The sequence below is a fragment of the Cervus canadensis genome, chromosome 32 (genome assembly GCF_019320065.1).
Source record: "Cervus canadensis isolate Bull #8, Minnesota chromosome 32, ASM1932006v1, whole genome shotgun sequence".
Taxonomy (NCBI): domain Eukaryota; kingdom Metazoa; phylum Chordata; class Mammalia; order Artiodactyla; family Cervidae; genus Cervus; species Cervus canadensis.
The window spans coordinates 5,668,974-5,693,741 of NC_057417.1; the positions used below are offsets into that span (position 1 = coordinate 5,668,974).

At 43.4% G+C, this 24,768-nt stretch overlaps 1 protein-coding gene across 2 annotated transcripts in view; it reads left to right on the forward strand.

Moving 5' to 3' along the window:
• Window positions 1–24,768, forward strand: part of GRIN2A (glutamate ionotropic receptor NMDA type subunit 2A) — a 436,975-nt gene that overhangs the window by 331,956 nt on the left and 80,251 nt on the right. For both annotated transcript variants that reach the window (XM_043456415.1, XM_043456416.1), the window contains 4 exons: window positions 7,510–7,678; window positions 7,763–7,916; window positions 14,120–14,245; window positions 17,853–18,082. In XM_043456415.1, coding sequence (XP_043312350.1) covers window positions 7,510–7,678; window positions 7,763–7,916; window positions 14,120–14,245; window positions 17,853–18,082 — 679 coding nt within the window. The remainder of the gene's footprint in view (window positions 1–7,509; window positions 7,679–7,762; window positions 7,917–14,119; window positions 14,246–17,852; window positions 18,083–24,768) is intronic.

Here is a 24,768-nt window from a genome sequence, read left to right on the forward strand (position 1 = left end):
TTTGCCCATTTTAAACACCATAAAAGCTGAGTTTACTGGAAGACTAAGAAGCACATTCGAAGCCACTCAGCTAGTAAGAGAGAGCCAGAACTCAAGCACTGGGCCATCTGACTCCACCACCACATTCTTAACCATATGGTGAATCAACCCTCCCCTTCAGTCCTTCCTAAAATAATTATTTCTTTTGTTCATTTCTGGTTGCTCCCTCCCCCAAACCATACCTTCCACCTCTTTCCTAATTTCCAGATCCATACTCCTCAGTATTTTCAAAACTTCTCTCCATTTTGGGGTCAACATCTCCCTTCCAAGTGACTTTCTGATGTGAACCAGGTGGAGCTGATCTCCTGGGGGGGGGTCTCCTTGGTCACCAGCAGCAAAGCCAGCATCACATCTAAGTTGTTTCTTCTTTTATTATGATTGAAGGGAAACTGACAGTTAAATCAGAGCCTCTGGCAAAGGGCTGTCCCTAATCTATAAACCCTTTGGAGACTTGTAAAGTTTCATAGCCAAGTCCAAGATGCTGATTATAGTCTTTGTAATGCAAACATAAACACAAATACCACCCTGGTGGGGAATTCACAAAAGAATAAAGCCTATAATTGGATGGAAATCTATTTTTTTCTGAGCATTTTGCGATTGCCTTCTTTCGCCTGGAAAATCCTTGCTTGTCCTTCAAGGCTTAAGCACTTCCTCCCCAAGTTGGGTTAGTTCTCCCTGCTTCCACAGTACTGCCTCTGTCTCTGTCTCTTAATTCACTCAGGCTGCTGTGATGAATTACCACGAGAGGTGGCTTAAATAATAGCCTCACACTTCTGGAGGCTGGAAAGTCCATACTCAAGGTGCCGGCAGGTCTGGTGTTTGATAGGGACCCTCTTGTTTGCACATGGCTGTCTTCTTCTTACCCACTTCTTCTTATCAGGGCACTGCTTCCATTTATGAGGGTCCCACCCTCATGACCTCTCATTTGTTTTTGCGGCTTAAAGTGTGTCCATATTTTCCCCGGAGTATTAGCTCTCTGGTGGCTTGGACAGTGATGAATCTGCATGCAATGCAGGAGACCTGGGTTCGATCTCTGGGTCAGGAAGATCCCCTCGAGAAGGGCATGGCAACCCACTCCAGTATTCTTGCCTGGAGAATCCCATGGACAGAGGAAGCTACAGTCCATGGGGGTCGCAAAAGAGATGGACATGACTGAGCAACCGTCACTTTCACTGCCATTAGCTGTCCAAATACAGGGAACGTGGCGTGTTAATCTCTGTGCCCTCACTGACAAGCGCAGAGCGTGACACTCAGTGTTGGTGACGCTTGAACTGAGGAGTGAATGGATACTTTTCCTACCACCTGCCAGATTCCAACCTCAGTTATTATCATACAGGATGCAAATCCCCATGGCTCAGTGCTTTGGATAAAGATAATTTTTTAAAAATATGATTGCTAAATGTATGATTGAAGGTGCCTTTTGGTTTGGAGCAATTTTTATCAATGAGTAACCTTTCTGGGGTTGAAATTCTGAACAGATCATTCAGTAAGTAATCATCGGCTTTTTTTGGAGTCATCAGCCTCTACAGGGTTGAAATTCTGAATAGATTAGTCAATAAATAAATACACATGAAGCATAGTTTCTGTGTTAGTCACAGTGCTGGGCATGGGAGATTCATCAGTAAACAAGGAAGAATCCTGCAGTCAAGGCCTGCACAAGTGTTAAAAAAAAACAACACAGCCAATAAGGAACCAGGGCAGCTCTACATTAGGATTAACCCTGTGAAGGATCTGAGTAAGGTGGCGGCATCAGAGAGTAACTTGAGGTATGTGGGGCTCCTTTGGTGACATAGAAGGGAGGAGAAGCATGCGATGAACTAGGGAAGAACCACCCAGGTAGAGGAATGCGTGCAAAAGGCCTTGAGGGAAGAAAGAGGTTGGTGAGTTTGGGAAACAGAAGGAAGCCTAGTGCAGTACTTGGAAGTGATGAGCTTGGGGTAGGAGGTGGGGGCAACGATATTGGATCGGCCAAAAAGTTTGTTAGAGTGTTTCCATGGGAAAAAACCCAAATGAACCCAATAGAAGGGATTACGTGGGAAAGTTGACAAAGGAGGTTTTGACTTTGGTGGGTGTTCTTTGAGCAGATGGTCAGATGAACTGGGTCTTTGAACTTGTCCAAATGAAGCAAACAGAGTAGCTGACACAAAGCAAAGAGTATAACCCCACTGGGGCACCTCCTTTATGATAATATCTCCTCTGCTTCAGTAAGACCAATCAGGCAGGGCCTCTTATGCTTCACACTCAATCTTTGTAGTTTAAAGTCTTTAAAATCAGAAGCCTTAGAACTGAAAACAGTAGATCACCAAGTCCTGAGATGCATGGTCTGGAGGAAATGAGCCTCCAGATATATTACTGTCTTTAAAAGAATCGACTTTTCAACTGAACAATATAAACCGACTAACTGGTTCAAATTCACATTTTATGGTGGTGTGGAAGGTGGTGGCTTGCAATTTTTCTTTTCCCACTTGGTGACATGAGAAGCTTGCTGTGCTTCTAGGTGTAATTAAAGTCTTTGATTTACCTGAAAGCAGTAGAAAATAAGTAGGATCCATTAATCCCAACTGTAACACAGATTAGATCAACTGCATTTTCTAAAGGTAACATCTTTGAGGCAAGGTGATTGGTTCCATTAAGAACTCCCATTAGACAACATGATTGTGTTCGTTTTTCTTGGTGATATTCTTTCAGGGAAAGCCCTTTGTCAATCACTTCTGGTAAATGGCGGGATCTTGAGGACACAGATCAGTCTTCTAAAAAATCAGGTAGTAGGAAATGAGCTAAGAAACCAGACTTTTCTTCTAATCTGCTTTAGTCAAGTGTTAAGACATGAGTAGAAAATTGAGGAACAATTATCTAATTTGATATGTAGGCATAAATGGCTATTTGTTGTTGCTCAGTCGCTTAGTTTTGTCTGACTCTTTGCAACACCATGGACTGCAACATGCTAGGCTTTTCTATCCTTCACCATCTCCCAGAGCTTGCCCAAATTCATGTCCATTGAGTCGGTGATGCCATCCAACCATCTCATCCTCTGTTGTCCCCTTCTGCTCCTGCCTTCAAACTTTCCCGGCATCAGGGTCTTTTTCAATGAGTCAGCTCTTCACATTGGGTGACCAGTATTGGAGCTTCAGCTTCAGCATCAGTCCTCCCAATGAATATTCATGATGGATTTCCTTTAGGATGGACTGTTTTGATCTCCTTGCAGTCCAGGGGACTCTCAAGAGTCTTCTCCAACACCACAGTTCAAAAGCATCAATTCTTTGGCGCTCAGCCTTCTTTATGGTGCAACTCTCACATCCATACATGACTACTGGAAAAACCGTAGCTTTGACTAGACAGACCTTTGTCAGCAAAGTAATGTCTCTGCTTTTTAATATATTGTCTAGGTTTGTCATAGCTTTTCTTCCGAGGAGCAAACATCTTTTAATTTCATGGCTGCAGTCACCATCTGCAGAGATTTGGAAGCCCAAGAAAATAAAGTCTCTTGCTTTTTCCACTGTTTCGCCATCTATTTCCCATGAAGTGAGGGAACCAGATGCCGTGACCTTAGTTTTCTGAATGTTGAGCTTTAAGCCACTTTCTCATTCTCCTCTTTCACTTTTCATCAAGAGGCTCTTTGTTTCCTCTTTGCTTTCTGCCATAAGGGTGGTGTCATCTGCATATCTGAGGTTGATATTTGTCCCAGAAATCTTGATTCCAGCTTGTGCTTCATCAAGTCCAGTATTTCGCATGATGTACTTTGCATATAAGTTAAATAAGCAGGGCAACAACATACAGCCTTAACATACTCTTTTCCCAATTTGGAACCAGTCCATTGTTCCATATTTGGCTCTTGACCTGCATATAGGTTTCTCGGGAATCAGGTCAGGTGGTCTGGTATTCCCATCTCTTTCAGAATTTTCCACAGTTTGTTGTGATCCATACAATCAAAGCTTTAGCGTAGTCAATGAAGCAGAAGTTTTTCTGGAACTCTCTTGCTTTTTCTATGATCCAGTATATGTTGGCAATTTGATCTCTGGTTTCTCTGCCTTTTCTAAATCCAGCTTGAGCATCTAGAAGTTCACGGTTCATATACTGTTGAAGCCTGGCTTGTAGAATTGTGAGCATTACTTTGCTAGCATGTGAGATAAGTGCAATTGTGCGGTAGTTTGAACATTCTTTGGCATTGCCCTTCTTTGGGTTTAGAATGAAAAATGGTCTTTTCCAGTTCTGTGGCCACTGCTGAGTTTTCCATATTTGCTGGCATATTGAATGCAGCACTTTCACAGCATCATCTTATAGGATATGAAATGGCTCAGCTGGAATTCCATCACCTCCACTAGCTTTGTTCATAGTGATGCTTCCTAAGGCCCACTTGACTGCACTCCAGGATGTTTGGCTCTAGGTGAGTGATCACACCATCATGGTTATCTGGGTCATTAAGATCTTCTTTGTATAGTTCTTCTGTGTATTCTTGTCACCTCTTCTTAATATCCCCTGCTTCTGTTAGGTTCATACTGTTTCTGTCCTTTATTGTGCCCATCTTTGCATGAGATGTTCCCTTGATATCTCTAATTTTCTTGAAGAGCTCTCTAGTCTTTCCCATTTTATTGTTTTCCTCTATTTCTTTGGATTGATCCCTGAGGAAGGCTTTCTTATCTCTCCTTGCTATTCTTTGGAATTCTGCATTCAGATGGATTTATCTTTCTATTAAATGGCTATACTGCCAGTTAATCCCCTAAACTGCCAAATCATTGGTGAGAAGAGAGGAAATGTATTTTCAAGCACTTATGTGAGAAGTACTTTAGATATTTTATTTAATTTTTCCAACTAGTCTGCAAGGTAGGTATCAGCTTTCTCCATGTACGAGTACATAAATCACAGTCTGTGAATGAAGAGACCTGTCTGAGTTTCCATGCTTGTTAAGGGCAGACCCGGGATTTGAAATTCTGCCTGACTTGCAAGGCAAATCCACTGGCCACACTGGGAAATGGTAGAGCCTGAGAAGTGATGATTTATTGGATCCCTCTCCCTGTATATGTTTTGATGAGTCCCCCTGTCTTTTGGGTAATGGCAGAGAACAGAGATTCTCAGATGTCTGTGTCGTTGTCACACCCCCTCCACATACACGCAAGGTCTGTGATAGAACCAATGCAAGTCCCCATCTGCGTTTCCATCGTTTCCATGCTAAATCCAACTAGTGCACTTTCTGCTTGTCTTTTTCACTCCACGTCCCCAGGATCTCGTTCCATGTCTTTACACAGAGCAGCTACTCAGGGGGTACTTGTGGGGTGAAAATACATCAGTGACCACTGGCATCTAGAATACACTGTTAGGGAACTTGGGGAATAATTAGCTTAGAAACTGACTGAGGTTCCCAGTGAGGTCAAAGAAGCAGTGAGGCAGTGACTTTGAACCTTAAACCTTAACTCCTGTCCAGATTGTCCCAGGTGAAGGAAGAGACTGTAATAGAACCAGGGAAGAAGCAGAGAATGAAGGGGACACAGATAGAAAGAGGTGCTAAAGAGGCGTTGATGCACGGCCTATAGTGGCCAAAGAGAAAAATAGAGAATTTGATATGGGCCTGTTTTTCAAAGAGCCATAGACACCAAGAAGAAAATCATATTTGGACATGCCATTAATTGAATGTACTTAGGACATACTTCTGTATTTATGGCAATCATAACTCTGGCTTGACCCTTTCTGCTCTGGGGAATCAGTGGGGAGAAGGGAGGTCCCTACTTCCTGCTGTACTACAGAATTGTCACCCAACCATCTGTAAATATATGTGGTGTGGCCTCCCCCAGCCCCCAAGCTGAGGGCAGCAGGGCCTGAGAGGTTGTCCAACCTCAAGGCTGGAGAGTGAGGTCTCTGTGGTGGTCCTGGCTGGTAGATGCAAGCGGGTTGAGCAGAACTCAAAAACAGGATCGGAAGGGGCAGTGGTGAAGAGAGCAATTCAGGATAGGTGATCCGTGACCCTGAGATAAAGAAAACATTGGAGGGGGGAAGGTTTCATTCTGCAACTCACTTCCATTACTCAAAGCCAGATTGTCAAATCTATCCATATTCTTGGATAGAGATGTATACCAATGATGCTTAATATGTCTGTGTGGTTAGCCAATTATGTGTATGGTATATACTCACTCCAGACAATTTGGGGGGCGGGGAACTAAAAATATGAGAAAAGAAAGACAGGTCTTACCATTCAAAAATAGCTCTGCTTCCTATTTCATTGTTTTTCCATCCAACTACATCGTAAGATCATTTGTTTTTATATCACTTTGACTATTCTGCATGTATCACTGTGTAACCTACTTTTATCATGTGATATGGAAACATAAGTATTTTCCTATAATGCTGTTAGAATTCTGTAAACATCATTTTAGTGCTTCGGCAATAGTTCATTGTAGTGCTTAGATGTGCCAACAATGGAATATTCAGGGAGCACGTTTCCCGTGATATGCATGTGTCAGCATGGAACGCCCCAGAGCGAGGTGGAACCAAGGGCATTACCCAGAGAGGTCTTGCTCTTCCCACATGAATTGTTTAACTAGTTTTTATTATCAGTTAGGAAGACCTCAGTTTCCTCCCCTTTTAAAAGCATTTCTGGTTTTTCTGTGGGTGTCCTTTGAGTACGACTTGGTCAAGTAAATAAAGCACAATGGCTGGTACAAAGCAATGAGTGTAACCTGGGTAGGTTTTGATAGGTTTTAAGACAGCAATGCCTTCTGTATTTTAATAGGGCTTTTTCCTGATCAAGGGCATTGCTATTTAATAGTGTCACCATTTCCCTTCCCGCCATGTAGGGGAAATGTTTTGAATGAGCCTTCATTTGACATATGACTCAATCAAGAAACATTAAGTTGATAGACTCAGGCACAGAGTAGACCCCAGGTCTCCTGATTCTTAGCTGAGAATTCCTAGTTTTCTTCAGCAAGGGAAGTGCCTTTCCTGAGGAAGTAAGACACCCATTTTTTTTCCCTTTGGTTGCTGACCTCTATCTTTAGTGAAAGAATAAGGCAAAACTCGCCTTGCTCTGATAATTTCATATCTTCTTCTCCTCCATTTTCCACTGTCTTTTTTTAAAATAATTCAGTTTAGATCAGATGACTAAACTGATCTAAAGAGGTTTGGTGTTACAAGCTTTAAAAACTAAGAGGTAGTAATTCTCATCTGTATAATGGGGATCTGAATGCTACCTAATTAAGAGAATTGTCATGAAGATTAATCCAACAATTAATATAAAGCATTTATCACAGTGCCTAGCAAACAATAAATACTCAATAAACATGACATGTTGTCACAATTACTGTCATCATTAAGAACACTTCCTACTTTTGCTGTCATAAACCTAATGCTTGTTCTTGGAAAAGCCACTTCCTCATTTTAAGCCTCAATTTCCCATGTGAAAAATAGCAGAACAGTGTAGATAATGACCGTGAACACATTTCCCACTGCTAATCCTCTACCGTCCTGGGATTTTCTCTACAGCAATTCGACCAATGAAGGCATGAATGTTAAAAAATGCTGCAAGGGGTTCTGCATCGATATCCTCAAGAAGCTTTCCAGAACGGTGAAGTTCACCTATGACCTTTACCTGGTGACCAATGGGAAGCACGGCAAAAAAGTGAACAATGTGTGGAATGGGATGATTGGGGAGGTACGTCATCTTTTCATACGCTGGGCCCTCAGGGACGGTGGGAAGGATAGGTAAAGATGGTTCTTTTTCTGGCCTTCCATCCAGGTGGTCTACCATCGGGCAGTCATGGCCGTTGGCTCACTCACCATCAACGAGGAACGTTCCGAAGTGGTGGATTTCTCTGTGCCCTTCGTGGAGACAGGAATCAGCGTCATGGTTTCCAGAAGTAACGGCACTGTCTCGCCTTCGGCTTTTCTAGGTGTGTGAACTTCGTAGTCACTCTTGCCTTCCTGTGAGGAGTCACAGGTATTCTGTCGTGTTTGCTGAAATGGTAGGACCAGTTAGGACCTTGTTCAGTTCCATTTAACCACATGAACATATTGAAAGCATCTTGCATTTGAATTATCCCAATTTTTCCCCCTTTTAACATCTTTCATTTATCTTTTACTTGGAAATAGCCGCTAAAAATACAATCACATATTCAGATACTGCCCTTGATAGTGTAGAATATAGATTAGGAGATATATTGCTTAGAGCCTTGAAAGCATTTAAAAAATAAACCTGTCGGTCCACAGTTAATTTAAGTCAGCTCATAAACTTTTATTTAGCAGCCACATACCCATCCTCCATCCCTCATTAGAATGACAGTCATTTATTTACTGGATGTGAGAGTAAAAATAATGATGACTGTGTGATGATTTATACCAGGACTCTGACAAACAAAACAGAAGCAGTCTGAAGAGGATATACCATTTTAAAATTAATGGAATCATATTTTAAATGTGACTATCCTTTAAGCTGAATGGTTTATAAGGGAGAAAATTCTTCTTACTCCCTTTTTAACTACCTCATAAATTTATGTTTTTACATGAAAGGTTTGTAACTTTTTAAACCAAGGTAGTTCCATTTTTTTTTCTATCATCTAGTTTTCTTTAGCCCCTATGCATTCAGTAGCCTGACTGGTGTAGATGAAACTGCATGGGACATAGCCAAGCATTTTAAATTTTTTCTTTGAAGGAAATCATTGTGCTGAGTGTTTTGTCATCATAAACAGGTTTTGAGAGTGGCTGTCTTAAAGATCATAGGGTTCAGATTAACTTCCCCTTGGCATTCCCATATAACCTTCCAAATTTGGAAAGGTTAAGACAAACAGTGACCCCCCTAGAAGAAAACTGCATGAGAGAGAGAAAACAGATTATGGTCAAGTGGGCTTCCCTCATGACTCACCCAGTAAAGAATCTGCCTGCAATGCAGGAGACCCGGGTTTGATCCATGGGTCGAGAAGATTCTCTGGAGACAGGCATGGCTACCCACTCCAATATTCTTGCCTGGAGAATTCCATGGACAGAGGAGCCTGGTGGGCTACAGTCCATGGGGTCACAAAGAGTCAGACACTAACACTTCAACTTCACTTTCTAGGGTTAAGTGAATTTCTTACATTTTTTTCCCAAAAACAACAACAACAAAAAACTTTATTAGAAAACTGAAATGCAGACTAGGACCAATTTGTGGACACTAGCCCCAAGCCCCTAATCTTACCCTCCCACTGTCTGTATTGATATGTGGTGTTAGCATCTGTGCTTCATTCTCTTGAGTGAAATATTGACTAACAGGATTTTGGATACTGCCTGACTCACAGACACATACGGATTTACTGTTTTCATTTTTGATAATCCATTTAAGCTGTTGAAATCCTTACCACTCACTGGATTTGATTTTGCACTCACCTCAGTTTTTGTAACCTTTGTTGGAATAACATGGACCTTGACAAATACACACCTCATTAGGTTCCTTTTGGGCCTGTGTCTGATATGGATCAGATAGTAAAGAATCTGCCTGCAATGCAGGAAGCATGAGTTTGATCCCTGGGTTGGGAAGGTCCCTGGAGAAGGGAATTGGCAACCCACTCCAGTGTTCTTGCCTGGAGAATTCCATGGAGAGAGGTGCCTGGCAGGCTACAGTTCACGGGATCACAAAGAGTTGAACACAACTGAGCAATGGACACTTTTTCAGTTTCTGATATGGATAATGATGCCCGTATCTTAATAAAAGACCTCACTGTATCATGAAAAATACCACTCACTGACATTGACCACACGAGCAGACTGTTCGTAGCTATCTGATGTGCTCTCACATTAGTCACCCCTAATCATTTTCTCACTGTTTCCTACTGGATCCTTTAACAGAAATCTTTGGTCCTAGAGGTTAAGAAAGGATTGGAGGAAGGGAGTTCATGAAAGAAATGGAAAGAGATCTGTTTCTTATCACAAACTATCCACTCATCTCCTTAGTGAGCTACAGAGAAATTTTGATCCACTTCAATCAAAGAGGAAAGAAAAATATATCAACCAATTTGTCTTGTAAATATGGGTCACTGATATTGAATCTGGCCTCCACCCAGTTTCCCTAGATTTTTATCTTTACCTGCATTAGTAGAACATTTCCGTAAAAGTCAAGTATTTTTGCTCAACTTAACTAAACCTCTTTTCCACCCCACTCTTCCTACTGCACCTTAAAAGATAAAATAAATTGTAAGCAGAGCAATCTGTTTTCAACGCTGTTTTTACACAGTAGGCTTAATATTCTTCCTAGTCACCAAACTGCATCCCTATTCGATTGACTTGCACCCCCTCATTTACAGTCATTATCTGCAGGTTTTGAAAATCATAATGAACCATGCTAAGCTACATTTTTCCATTCACTGGCTCAGTCATCTGGAAGAGCCAAACATTCGCAATCTGATTGCATTGCTCTTCATTACTTCCTATTCTCTCTCCTCCGAAAACTCCATTAACTCACATCGGAAACACTTGTAGGTAATGCCTCTGAGCTTTTGTGTGAAAATGTAACCAGTGACTCTTCAAGGACAAAGATGACATCTCTCGCAGTGTTTCCATTCAGTTAGCTCTAAAGACTTTCCAAGAAGGTTAGCATCTTCGATCCACAGACATACTGAGCTGGAGTCTCTTCTGGATTAAAGTTCCTTCACAGACAGATGTTGAATCTGTTTTAAGCCAGTAGAGAAAGTAATCCAGAGCTATCTCGAAATATTTCTGGGTCACATTGGAGACCTGACAGAGGGCGGCTCACCACTGCTCTGCTCAGCCACTCAGTCGTGTCCGACTCTTTGCGGCCCCATGGGCTGTAGCCCGCCAGGCTCCTCTGTCCATGGCATTCTCCAGGCAAGAATACTGGAGTGACTTGCCACTTCCTACACCAAGGATTGAGGCTCAAACCCACATCTCTTGCATCTCCTGTATTGGCAGGCAGATTCTTTACCGCTAGCGCCACCTGGGAAGCCCCACCATTATTCTAATGATTTGCTTTGTTGTGGTGTGTGTGTGAGTGTGTGTGTGTGGTGTCTGGAAATAACCATCCTTCAGGGCATTCATGGGTACCTGAAACCAGAATGCTACAGCAGAATCTCTCTGTCATGTTCATTAGTCAGGTGACAGATATTGTCACTTCGAACTGAGAAAACATCTGGGATAAGTTGTTTGATCATTTTCCATCTGATTTTCTGAACAGTTAGTGAGTAGGACATATCAGGTGACCAGTGAAGTTCACTGCAGTCTATCAGATTCTGCCCTGTGAGTAAAAGAATTCAGGGAGGATTTCCCCTAATATTCTTAATAATGTCCTCATTGCCCTCAGAGAAAAGGAGTTATCAGATTAGTAAGTATGCATATTTTAAACTGAGCTTCCCTGATGGCTCCGTGGGAATGAATGTGCCTGCAATGCAGGAGATGAGGGTTCAATCCCTGGGCCTGGAAGATCCCCTGGAGAAAGAAATGGAAACCCAGTCTAGTATTCTTGCCAGAGAATTCCATGGACAGAGGAGCCTGGCGGGCTACAGTCGTGGGGTCGCACAGAGTCAGACACGACTGAATGACTGAGCACACACACACCTATGTAATGAAGGTCCCATAAAATCCAAAGGGACAGCGACTAGGTTGGTGGGCATGTGAAAGTGTCAGAGAGCAGTGTGCCTGGGGAGGGCCCAGAAACTCCACGCTCTCTCCCCACGCCTTGTCCTGTATATCTTTCCATCTGGCTGTTGATTCAACCCTTTAACATTCCTTGTAATTAATGGGTAAATATACTAAGTAAACTGGTTTCTTGAGTTCTGTGAGACACTCCAGCGAGTTATGTGAGACGACGTAGCGAATAGAGACGACATAGCGAATAAACACCAACGTTTTAAACTAGTATTCCTTTTTCAGGACCCCGGACAGCAGCCCACCCCCCAACCCCCACCCCCCGACTGTCAATTCTGGCTTTGACCATGGAACCAAGCAGCTATTCTATTTAATTTATTATGTATACACAGTGTGCAAGGGCTTCCCTGATGGCTCAATGGTAAAGAATCTTCCTGTAATACAGAAGACTCGGGTTCGATCTCTGGGTCAGGAAGATCCTCTGGGGGAGGGCATGGCTACCCACTCCAGTATTCTTGCCTGGAAAACCCCATGGAGAGAGGAGCCTGGTGGGCTACAGCCCATGGGGTCACACAGAGTCAGGGACAACTAAGCAACTGAGCATCCACAGTGTGAAGCAATCACCAAATACTGTACATACATGCTCCTTTACTCCTTACAGTGATCCTCCTCTGGTAAGACACACTATGCCATTAGCACATCCAACTTGGAGAATTACTTTAACATCTCTGTTCTTGAATATTAAGTGATGTTTAACCTCCTAATTTTTCATTTATGTCTCCTCCTTTTTGAATAAAGCTCACTACCAAATTGCTATGATTTCAGGGACATGATGTTATTTGTACTCAAGTTAAGAATAAGATAAATTTCAGTTATACTCATTAATTTCTTTGAGCTCATTTTGTATATTTAAGTCAAGTAAGTTGTGTTTGGTATTTGCATTATCAAACGGCATTACAAATTATCCCTTTAGGTTTTAAAATTATTCAATATATTCAAGGCTTCAGACATATTAACTTTTTATTATATATTATAAGCTCATTACATTGGAATTTGTGATGACCTGTGTTAGGTAATCACAGACTTTAATAAAAAGGTGGCCTACTGTCAGCCTAGTTCTTTATTATTATTACTAGCTTCATCAGAAAAAAATTCAAAAATAATAAAATGTCTATTATTCCAGAGGTATTGCTGTGCTTTTTATATTCTTTGAAAACATTTGCTCATGATGAAAAAATTCTAAGTTCACTGGTGTCCAAGGGCAGTTTCTTCCCAACTGCAATCAGGTGGGGGCTATGTTCATTTAAAAAATGTCACTCTCAGTTGATTTTCTAGCAAATCTATGTCATACATGGATAAAATGACCCCATTCAGCTCAGTTTCATACCCTCTATCAGCTTTAATACAAACGTTAATTTATTTTACATAACATCCCCTACCTTTCTAACGTGACCTGAGATTTAGAACCCTGTGTCTCGCCCAATCCTTCTGAGACACCCACACAAAAATGAATTGATGAAAACTATTTTTAGGGGAAATAACCATCCATCCATCTACTACCTCATTGCCTCTGTCTTTAAGCGATGCGTTCTCATTGAATTATCGTGTGACTGTAATAGCCTCAAATGACTTTTCGATTGCACTGAATCCCATTACCAACCTCAACAAGATTTTTGAATTGTAGAGATCTCATCTGTCTGAAGCAGAAGGTAAAAGGAAGAGAGGGAACAGCAGAGGGGGCAGACTATGACTTTCCAGTATTCTTGTCACTCCCATCACTTTATGACCTTTTCTTGCAGGTTATAATTCTCCTTTTACTTCTGGGATTCCCCGCACATCATCCCTCCAGCATGTTAAGATAAAAATGAAAATAAAACTCATGCTGGCTTTGCAGAAGCTTTATGGTTGACTATTCGAGTCTAGTCTTGTTTCTCTTTAGCTTTGGTTCCCTGGATGATGCTATAATTACCTATGACCCTGTGGCCTCTTTGTTTGCATTTTAACTTTCTCCCTTGGTTTTATCATTCTATTTTGTTTTTATTATCCTTGACCTGGTTTGTAAAATGTCATAAGCTCTTCTCTATTTTTATCCTATTGTATGTAGTCTTATAAAATACCTCAAGTATTTTGTAGAGTAGAGAATAATTTAAATGTATGAATAAGCAATGACAAGGGCTTCCTAGGTGTCTCAGTGGTAAAGAATCTGCCTGCCAATGCAGAGATGTAGGTTCAATCCCTGAGTCGGGAAGATCCCCTGGAGGAGGAACTGACAACCTACTCCAGCATTCTTGCCTGGAGAATCCCTTGGATAGAGGAGCCTAGTGGGCTCCAGCCCATGGGGTCACCAAGAGTCAAACAGGACACAATGACAGCTTCTTTTGAAAGATGAAATTCATACCAAAGTGGGTTTCTCAGTGAATCTGAAAATGGACCTCTAGTCTTCCTGCTTGCCCAGGTTGTGAGGAGGAGTAACCGATCACGTAACTGATCGTGTCTGCATCCCTGTGCCCTCTTTTATCTGCAGAACCATTCAGCGCCTCCGTCTGGGTGATGATGTTTGTGATGCTGCTCATTGTCTCTGCCATAGCTGTCTTCGTCTTTGAATACTTCAGTCCTGTTGGATACAACAGAAACCTAGCCAAAGGGAAAGGTGAGCGGCCTTCATATGCATGATGCAAAGCTGATGCCATTTAATTGACTTTCAGTGAAGACTTCAGATTTAGAACACATGATCCTCCATGGCCTTGCTATATCATCATATTAATGATGCTGGGTCATTAATTCTACATGCAATGTCATCCAGGTACAGGTTAGTCCCTTCAACTGAAAAGAAGGACAAGACTTAAAACATGAGACATTTTTAAGCTTCCTATAATGTGGAGTCAGTTGCTAGGTAAAAACTGCTGGTATTTGTTGAGAAAGCTTATTTGAAGCAGTTTTTTTCTGGCAATTAGCTTTTAAAATGTGCATCAAAAGAAATGTTAAAACCACTATTGAGTCTCAACTTCAGTCTGTGCAAAGAAAACGGTTTTATAGAATCTGGGTTAAGAACATTCTCTAAGCTTCTGAATTGTGCTCGCATTCGTTTGATGATAAATATAATGATAAAATGGTGATTTTCCCCGGTTACATCTTCCTCTTGAAAATGTCTGAGTTTAGTGCATTAGTACTTGATTAAGTGGCAGTCAGTAAGCAGAAAATTGAATTGGGATGCTTTCATTGGCTATAACTTATTAAGAGGCTCGCACCTGAGCCTTATGCATAAACACATCACACAATTTTGAGTGAATTTTTCTCAATGCACAACACATTCTAAGTAAATGGTATCAGAAGGATGCCAAGACCAAATCTGTTTCCTAAAAAATGACTTTAGATGATGGAAGATAGCAGATCTTCAAGGTACAGTTATTTAAAAAACAAGGCACTTTGCCATATGTTCTTTCCACTAGGAAGATTCACTGTTGAAAACAGCCAACAGGTCATGGGGATCTACTGGGAACTTAGTTTTATTGAAGTCCTCCCACTTCTTCTTAACCGTTGAAGAGTGGCAATTACCACATAAATCACCTCCCATCAACCAAACATAGTAAAAATGCCGTAAATAATCATGTTGTGTTTAAGTGGGAGAGTTGCCAGTCTTTCACTGAACAGGTAATATAATTAACCTAGTAAGAAGCTTTCCAACAGACTGGGTCCTGAGGCAGTTTTCTATGGGTGATCATATTGCAGGAGATTAGATGTTTACATTTGCAAAATCAGAGTTTGTGTTGTATGTGAATTCATGTGTTTATTTGATGATTATTTATTGAGTTCCAGGTACTGGAGCAGGAGGGTAATGTGATAAATTGGACAGAGAGCTCCTGACCCTTGGGGAACTGATAATTTAGTTGTGGAGATAATATGTCAACTGCATACATGAATAATCACAGATCATAGTAAATATCAAGAGGAAGGGGGAAAAAACGGTGGGATATAAGCACGTCTTAAATGTGATGGTCAAGAAGGGCAGAGCTTCAGGAAGAGATGACGCTTGAGTTGAGACCTTAAGGATGAAAAGGATTCCAGACTATGAAAAACTGAGGGAAAAGCCTTCCATGCAGGCTTTACAACGTCTTGTATCTTAGCAGATACAAAGTCTTTGGCACAGGATCAATCTTGACCTGTCCAAGAAACAGAAAAGACCTAAGTGAGGTAGACAGTGGTCTAAGACGAAGTCAGTGGTAAGCATTTCAGACTTTCTTCAAAATACAATGGCAGGTAAAAGGCAGAATACATACCTATACAGTGCAGAAAGGTCACTTTCTATCTATCAAAGTCATTATATCAATATAAGCTGCCCAGTAAATGGGGCCGCAGAGTCGGACACAACTGAGCAACTGAAGAATGACAGTCTGTGGAGATGATGTGGAAAGAGGGAGACTAGTTAAGGAAGCTGCTGAAGGTTTCCAAGAGAAAGAATTACAGTGGTTTGGGCTTGGATGGAGATGATGGAGGTGGAGGTGAACGGATACGTTTGAAATGTATTTTTGGAAGATATTAATAAAAAACTACCCAAAGGCCATCATGTACAGTACATTCTCCTTTGGCCAAAGCACACGTTGTTGTGACGGAAGGAATCTAGCGTGCAAATTCCCCAGCCCTTCCCTCACCTGGAGGCTTTTTGTTTTCTGCTCATCCACATGTAGAAACTCTCCGGAAATGACAGCTACTTATTTCCTTACACAAAATAGCATTCTGTTACATTTCAGTCCTTTGAGGGGGGAATTATATGATTCAGGAACAGTCTACTTAATCAGGAATTCCTAAATGTCTTGGACTGCTACCCTGCAACTGCCCATTTCTGATTCCCAAATAGATGTCACTTCTGATCAACAGGCAACCCTAATAAAATTAAGTAGTTCATGGAGTTGACTGGATCGACTCTAATTATTTTTTGCAAAGAGTTCTCAGCCTCTTGGGTATAAGCCCAGAAGCTCATAAAATGAGGCAAAGAGAAAGCAGAGCGCTTGAGGTTGAGGATAAAAGAATTAGTTGCCTTCTCTTTAATGTGTTGTATATGGATATTGTAAGTATTGCTATAGCCTGAGTTTGCCCTCCATGTACAGAAAGCCTGCTTCCTAGTTAGGCTCTCTGCCCAGAACTTCATAACTTCCATCAATCTGGATTCACTTCTGCCTCTTTAATTTATTGCCCACTCCACGTGCATCGCCAACTGAAGTCTAAGTAGATCATTTTTTCATATCTTCATTTACTTAAATGACATAAAAATTAACCTTCTGTTAAAGGAAGACTCTTTTCCCCATGAAATGAGGGCATAAATTGATTTTTTTCTCCCTTACACAAAAACAGCTTGAAAGCTCTAACATGTGTGTTTTACAGCCTGCATATTCTCCTCCCCAATAAATTCTGGCATATTGTTCTGCCTCTTTAGTTAAGTCTGTTGCAAGGAACACTTAAGAATCTCAAGAATACGCAGAGGGAGAAGAAGTGCTGTGATATCAGAGTTCATTTTCAATGACCCTGCAACCAAATGTCTCCCATCTGTGAAGTGTTAGTAGAATTAAGCGCTATTGTTCTGTTCCTTAATGTCTCCATTTGGAGAGCGTTTTAGTTTGGTTTAATTTCTACATTGTGCACATCTTACATCTGAGTTTGAACAGGAGCCATTACTAGGGACAATCAGATTAGAATATCAAACATCAGTCCCTCTGAATTGCATGGTTCTTATACGATATCACAACCTATGCATACCGAATCAGCCCACACGCACATGTTTTTCTGTAAGACCATCCGTGTATCCCCCAAAGGAAATCAAATCCACATTTAAAACAGGTCATAACACTACTTCTAATTCAAGCCTGCATTGTCATAACCATTTTCTCTTCCTCCCTCCCTCCCTTCATTCTTTCCTCCTTCCTTCGTAAATTTCTCTTTCTTCCCTTCCTCCTTCCTTCCTTTCTTTCTTGCTTCTTCCCTTCCTTCTTCTCTCCCTCCTCTGCCTCCCTCCCTCCCTCTCTCTCTGTCTTCCTTTCTTTCCTTTTCTTTTAAGAAACGTGGCAAAAAGTCAGCAATATAAAAATATGGGAAGAACGCTAATTTTTAGAGAAAAAATAACTCGTGGTTGTGGCCCCGGGACAGTGGTGAGATACACTGTCTTCTGACAGCCTTCAGGGTTGCTGGGGCCAGTGCACAGTGTCAAATGCTCCCAAGTGTGTGTTTTGAGGATGCACTGAGAATGTCCTTCCTGTCATTTGCAGCACCCCATGGGCCTTCTTTTACGATTGGAAAAGCTATCTGGCTCCTCTGGGGCCTGGTGTTCAACAACTCTGTGCCTGTGCAGAACCCTAAAGGGACCACCAGCAAGATCATGGTGTCCGTGTGGGCCTTCTTCGCCGTCATCTTCCTGGCCAGCTACACGGCCAACCTGGCCGCTTTCATGATCCAGGAGGAGTTTGTGGACCAAGTGACCGGCCTCAGTGACAAAAAGGTGAGGTCACTTTGCTTTCGTCTCTGCCTGAGGAGTTAATCTCAAGTGTTCCCCGCTCAGAGGATGTTTGCCAGTGAGTTTTCCAAGAGCCAACTGAGGGCAGGAGAGGGGGGCCACTAGGGATGAGATGGTTGGATGGCATCACCAACTCAATGGACCTGAGTTTGAGGAAACTCCGGGAGATGGTGAAGGACAGGGAAGCCTGGCATGCTGCAGTCCATGGGGTCGCAGAGTCGGACACGACTGAGCGACTGAACAACAGAGGAAGTAAATCAGGCTCCCACCACCCAAATTATCAACTCTAAAGCACAGATCTAGGGGGATTTTCTTTTCCTCTTAACTCCATTGGGCGTATTTTGAAAGGTTTCAGGAACAGAAGCGTAAGCTTAGCTCTCCTAAGTCTTAAAAAGTCCAAATCTAAGTTGGGAACACAGTTTCCCCCGGTAGTCATCCCTCATACTTACATGATTGTGTTGACGATGGTTTCTGAGCTCTGACTCAAGTCACAGTTTAGGGCAGAGGCTTCCCTGGTGGCCCAGACAGTAAAGTGTCTGCCTGCAATGTGGGAGACCTGGGTTCGACCCCTGAATCAGGAAGATCCCCTGAAGAAGGAAATGGCAACCCACTCCAGTACTCTTGCCTGGAAAATTCCATGTACAGAGAAGCCTGGTAGACTACAGTCTTTTGGGTCGCAAAGAGTCAGACACGACTGAGTGACTTCACTCATCTTGTCATGGAGAGGACGATGGTGAGGAAGATCCATTAACCTTGGACCAGGAGAATCTTGGGTGAAGTTCTTGGCTATAGGTACCTCCCAATTCTATGACTTTGTATGAGTTCTCTCATGCTCCTTGCCTTGGATTCTTCATCTCTGACTTGAAAACAAAAATCCTCTCTAAGCCCTGCAAACGTGCTCAGTCGTGTCCGACTCTTTGTGACCTCACAGACTGTAGCCCACCAGGCTCCTCTGTCCATGGGATTCTCCAGGCAAGAATTCTGGAGTGGGTAGCCATTTACTCCTCCAGGGGATCTTCCTGGCACAGGGATCGAACCCAAGTCTCCGGCACTGGCAGGCGGATTCTTTACTGCTGAGCAACCAGCGAAGCCCTTCTCTGAGCCCTGCCCAGATACAAAACAGACAGCTCCCTTACACCACGTAACCAGTCAGCCCATCACCAGCACTCCTGACTCACCTGAAATTTCTTCAAGGGATGCAAAAGGAATACAGGACCGGTTTGTCACTTCCCACTGGTTCCGTTTACTCAGAGACACCTCCAGGCCTGCCTCATGTGTCTATGCGTCCCACCACCAGGGAGACAGGGATGTTAACACCTGCTCTCTCCATCCCCCAGTGCCATGTAACGGGGGTTGTGGGGTGTGAGTAGCTACTCAGAAATGCACGGGGCAGAAGAAAGGAGGTAAACTGGGTACGTCCTTCTATTGGAATTTTAGTCTCAGGAAGCAGACCCTGACTTGCTAAGCTCAGCAGTGTGGGGACTTGCTGCGCTGCAAAGATTTTCTGTCTTGTGTGTGAGTATAATTTGTCTCTTTATAAAATCTCACTATCATGTCTTGTTGGCGTAAGGCTACATATATCCTTTCGGCATTCATCAGCAGACCGCTGAATAGAAAATCAGCCCATGAAAAGCCTTTAACAGCTTATCCGTGACTTACAGGGTGGTTGAACGAAGTGCAGAGAAGCCTGTCATCAGAGAGATGGTGGGGGGCAGGGGTGCTGGGGTGAGTCACCTTCACAGAGGCACCATCGCCCTCGGGAGTCGTTGGCCTCTGATGGCTCCCCGTCAGAAATGTCACTTGAGTGAATGCCACTGTCCTCATTGTGCTGACAGTGCCCTGCGCTAGCTGGCCCATCCCCGGGTGTCCCCTCCCTCTCACGGAGGCCCCCTCTCTGTCCCTTAGGCATCCAAGTGTGTTTCCACCACAGCGCCCTTGCACTTGTCAGGTCCTCTGCCTGGAATGTTCTTCCCCCTTTATTCTCATGGCCGGCTCCTCCTGGACATCCAGGTTTTAGGGGAACTACCACCTCTTGGGAGAATCTTGCTGGTCACCGTGGTCAACTTGGCAGCCTGGGCTTGTGCTCCTGTGAAACTTAAATCCCAGTAGGAAGAAATAAGCAGCACCTGAGTAAATGTAATGGACAAGGAAATTCCAGGCAGGAGTAAGTGCTGTAAAGGAGAGGATACTGATGAGGTTAAAATAGACGGGGGAAGGGGGTGGCAGGGTTCTCTGACACTTGGCGGATGCTCAGTGCACACTTGCTGACTGAGTGAGAAGGGCAGGGTGTGTTAGGCGCTGCGGACACCCCCCCGGGGCTCCTTGGACCCCATGCCCGGCTCTGTGTGCCCACCCTCACCTTTGCTGATGAAGGCTCGGGGACCTTCAGAGGGTGATTATCTTGCAGCAGCAAAATGGTGGATGCCTGGATATTATTGCTGTTGTTCAGTCGCTAAGTCATATCCGACTCTTTGTGACCCCATGGACTGCAGCACACCAGGGTTCCCTGTCCTTCATCATCTCTTGGAGTTGGCTCAAACTCATGTCCATCGAATCTGTGATACCATCCAACCATCTCTTCCTCTATCGCCCCCTTCTCCTCCTGCCCTCAGTCTTTCCTAGCATCAGGGTCTTTTCTGGTGAGTTGGCTCTTCATATCAGGTGGCCAAAGTATCAGAGCTTTAACGTCAGCATCAGTCCTTCCAATAAACATTCAGGACTGATTTCCTTTAGAATTGACTGGTTTGATCTCCTTGCATTCTGAGAGACTCTCAAGAGTCTTCTCCAACACCACAGTTAGAAAGGATCGACCATCCTGTAACCAATGACTAGCCAGGGTGAGAATATGAAAGCGAGCTGCTCTGCTGCTTCCAGGCAAACTCCGAGGTGCAGTTTACTCTCGAGGTCCCAGTGAGCTCGGGCTGATGTTAAGACTTTGCCCGTAGTCACACCCTCGCCTGGCTTCCTCCCCTTCCCTAACCTCCTTCCCCTATTTCCTTTCTGATTTCTCCTGGAGCCCTTGCTTCATAAGTCATGTCCACTCAATTCCTTGGCTCACCTTAAGTGTATGGCTCATCTAAAGTGTATCTGGGGGGGCAGCAGAGAAAGCCGTCTGCTTGGAGTCAAGAAAGTTGGGTTTCCTTCCCTCTCTGCCATGTACCAGCTGCGCGATGCCCTTACTGTTGTGTAACCTTGCTGTGCCTCCTAGCTCCTCTCTGAACCTTTGGGCATCATAGTTGCTGTGAGGATAAAAGGAAGCTGCCGATGAGATGTTCCCCATAGCCAATGAAATCCTCTACAGATCCAATTACATCATATATGGGAACAAATGTATAGTTCCTAGAATAAGTGACCAGAGGAACACTGGAAGCAGTGGGAAACCATGTTCTGGATGAGAAGATTTTTCAAGAAAGTATTAATAATCAGTAGGGACTTCTTTGGACTTCCCTGGCGGCTCAGTAATGGAGCTGAAGGAGACGTGGTTTTGATCCCTGGATCAGGAAGATCCCCTGGAGAAGGGAATGGCAACCTGCTCCAGTATTCTTGCCTGGAGAATCCCATGGACAGAGGAGCCTGGTGGGCTGCAGTCTGTGGGGTTGCAAAGAGTCGGACATGCAAGGAATGCTTGGTGGTCCAGTGGCTAAGACTCTGTGGTCCCAGTGCAGGGGGCCCGGGTTCAATCCCTGGTCAGGGAACTGGATCCCACATGCCACAACTAAGACCTGGCACAGCAAAGTAAATTAAATAAACACTTTTTAAAAAAAGGAAGTAGTTGGCAGTGTATTTTACTTTTTGATGCTATTTTCAACAGCAAGGAGGAAAAAAAATATCCCTTGCTACCTAGTTTTAGGTATAATAACATGACTGCTTGTGGGAAAACTAATTAGAACCACTAATAATTCAACTGACCTTCTCTGACTTGGAAACACCTAGTAACAGATACTGTATCCTCATGAGACACGGCTCAGCTTCCACGCTCAGAGTGTTAGCAGCAAGCAGATAGCTCTTTTAATTAAATGTTTGATACAATTAAATAAACAGCAAAATTCCTGGAGTAAATAAGCTAAGTGCTCCCAGAAGATTAATGGCAAATACACCAAGAAAGTCTGCAAAATAAAAATCTATATTGAATCAATTTATTTTAATACTGTATGCAAGTGTGTTTATTTTTTGTTTGTTTTAGTCATGAGTATCTATGCAACAAGTCAGGTTTATAATACTGTTCAGCCATCTGCAGTGTTAGTACTTGCAATAGGAGCCCGTGGTGTGCTCGGATGACCTTGGGGTTAAATTATACAGACGGGAATTCATTCCCCTCGAAATTATTAAAGACATTGGAATGTTGGTGGCGACCCTTTTCAAAATGTTGGGTGTTACCATGGTTGCTGAAATCTGTCTCTGGGAGACAGATTGCTGTAGTGGAGAAAGCAACACCATAGGGGTCAAACGAATCTAGGTTCAAATCCTGACTTACCATATAATAGTTGTATGGCCTTCGGAGTGTCCCATCTCCCCGTGGCCTAATTTCCTGATAGAGGGGTTTAGTACCATTCTGGCATGGTTGATATGAGGATTAGGGATAATCCTCACACTGTGCCTGGCACATGGTAAGTAATCCTATTATAAATGTTATTTCTTCCCTCACCTCCCCGCTCTTCCAGCCCCTCTCTGCTGCCTCTCCCCACTCTGTCGTCTCATCCCCCTCCTCCCCCTCCTCTTGACCATCACCATTGCCTGATTCAAACCACCCCTCGTTTCTGGGGTCTGGAATGTAATTGCACCGAGTTGCCTTTGTGACAGCCATGGAGGGAGTTTGGGGACTGGACCTTGTAAATGAGCCCGTGAACGTGTTCTCATGGAATCACACTGGGTGAGCCTGGTTCACCACCCTCATTGGTTGAATGGAGGCCTCTGAGCCTCTCCTCCCTCTTAAGGGCTCAGACAGTTTGATGCTACATCCGGAAGCATGTGACTTCCCAGGTGGCTCAGTGGTAAAGAATCCCCCTTCCAGTGCAGGAGACAGAGAGACACGGGTTCACTCCCTGGGTTGGGAAGAGCCTCTGGAATAGGAAATAGCAACCCACTCCAGCATTCTTGCCTGGGAAATCCATTGGACAGAGAAACCTGGCAGACTACAGTCCATAGGGTCGCAAAGAGTCAGACATGACTGAAGCAACTTAGCATGAACACACGTGGTCTTATTGATGGGGGAGACCTCTGCACCACCCCTTCCTGGGCTGGAGCCCACATTTGTTTCTTCTCCACTTGGAACTCTCTGGAAGAAAGTTACCTTGGAAATCCATTCCTATAAGAAACACATACAGAGTACATCATGGGAAAAGCAGAGCTAGATGAAGCACAAGCTGGAATCAAGATTGCCAGGAGAAATATCAGCAACCTCAGATACACAGATGACACCACCCTTATGGCAGAAAGAGAAGAAGAACTAAAGAGTCTCTTGATGAAAGTTGAAAGAGGAGAGTGAAAAAACTGGCTTAAAACTCAATATTCAAAAAACTAAGATCATGGCATCCAGTCCCATCACTTCATGGCAAATAGACGGGGAAACAATGGAAACAGTGACAGATTTTATTTTTTGGGGCTCCAGAATCACTTCAGATGGTGAATGCAGCCATGAAATTAAAAGACACTTTCACCTTGGAAGAAAAGTTATGACCAACCTACACAGCATATTAAAAAACAGAGACATTACTTTTCTGACAAAGGTCCATCTAGTCAAAGCTATGGTTTTTCCAGTAGTCATGTATGGATGTGAGACTTGGACTATGATGAAAACTGAGCACCAAAGAATTAATGCTTTTGAACTGTGGTGTTGGAGAAGACTCTTGAGAGTCCCTTGGACTGCAAGGAGATCAAACCAGTCCATCCTAAAGGAAGTCAGTCCTGAATATTCATTGGAAGGACTGATGCTGAAGCTGAAACTCCAATACCTTGGCCACCTGATGCGAAGAACTGACTTATTGGAAAAGACCCTGATGCTGGGGAAGGTTGAAGGCAGGAGGAGAAGGGGACAACAGAGGACGAGATGGTTGGATGGCAATGCCAACTCGATGGACGTGAGTTTGGATAAGCTCCTGGAGTTGGTGGAGTTGGTCACAAAGCGTTGGACACAAATGAGGTACAGAACTGAACTGAATAAACACAGAGTGTGCCCTTAACACTAGGCTCTGGGCTTCCTGCAAGAGTCATTCTTGCCCCTAGCTATTTTTCACACTGTAGGTCAGGACACTTTAGGGAGTCATGACATTAATTTACAGATTGTGGTTATTTAAAAGGTAGTTCACCATGGCTGACATTAGAGGATAATCCCAGGTAGAAAGCGTACTGTGATGTGGTACTTGTGTGTGTGTGTGCGGGGCAGAGATGGAAGATGTATCATGAGTCATGCTTTCAAGTTTGACATCCTTTAGTTGAGCAGGAAAAGGTTCCTCCATCTGGGTGCCAGGCTGAGTTTAGAGTGGGTGATGGTACAGTCAAGGCCAGAGGAGTGTAGAAATTCATCCCGGAGGTGGACTCCCTCTCTCTATTGTTCTGCAAACCAAAGGCTAAGAAGGAAAGGATCTCAAAGAGCTGCGTGCCTCCTCAGCTGCAGATGGTGAGTGAAGGGGAAGGCAGTTAGGCAAACAGGCTATTGACCTCTCAGGAGGTTG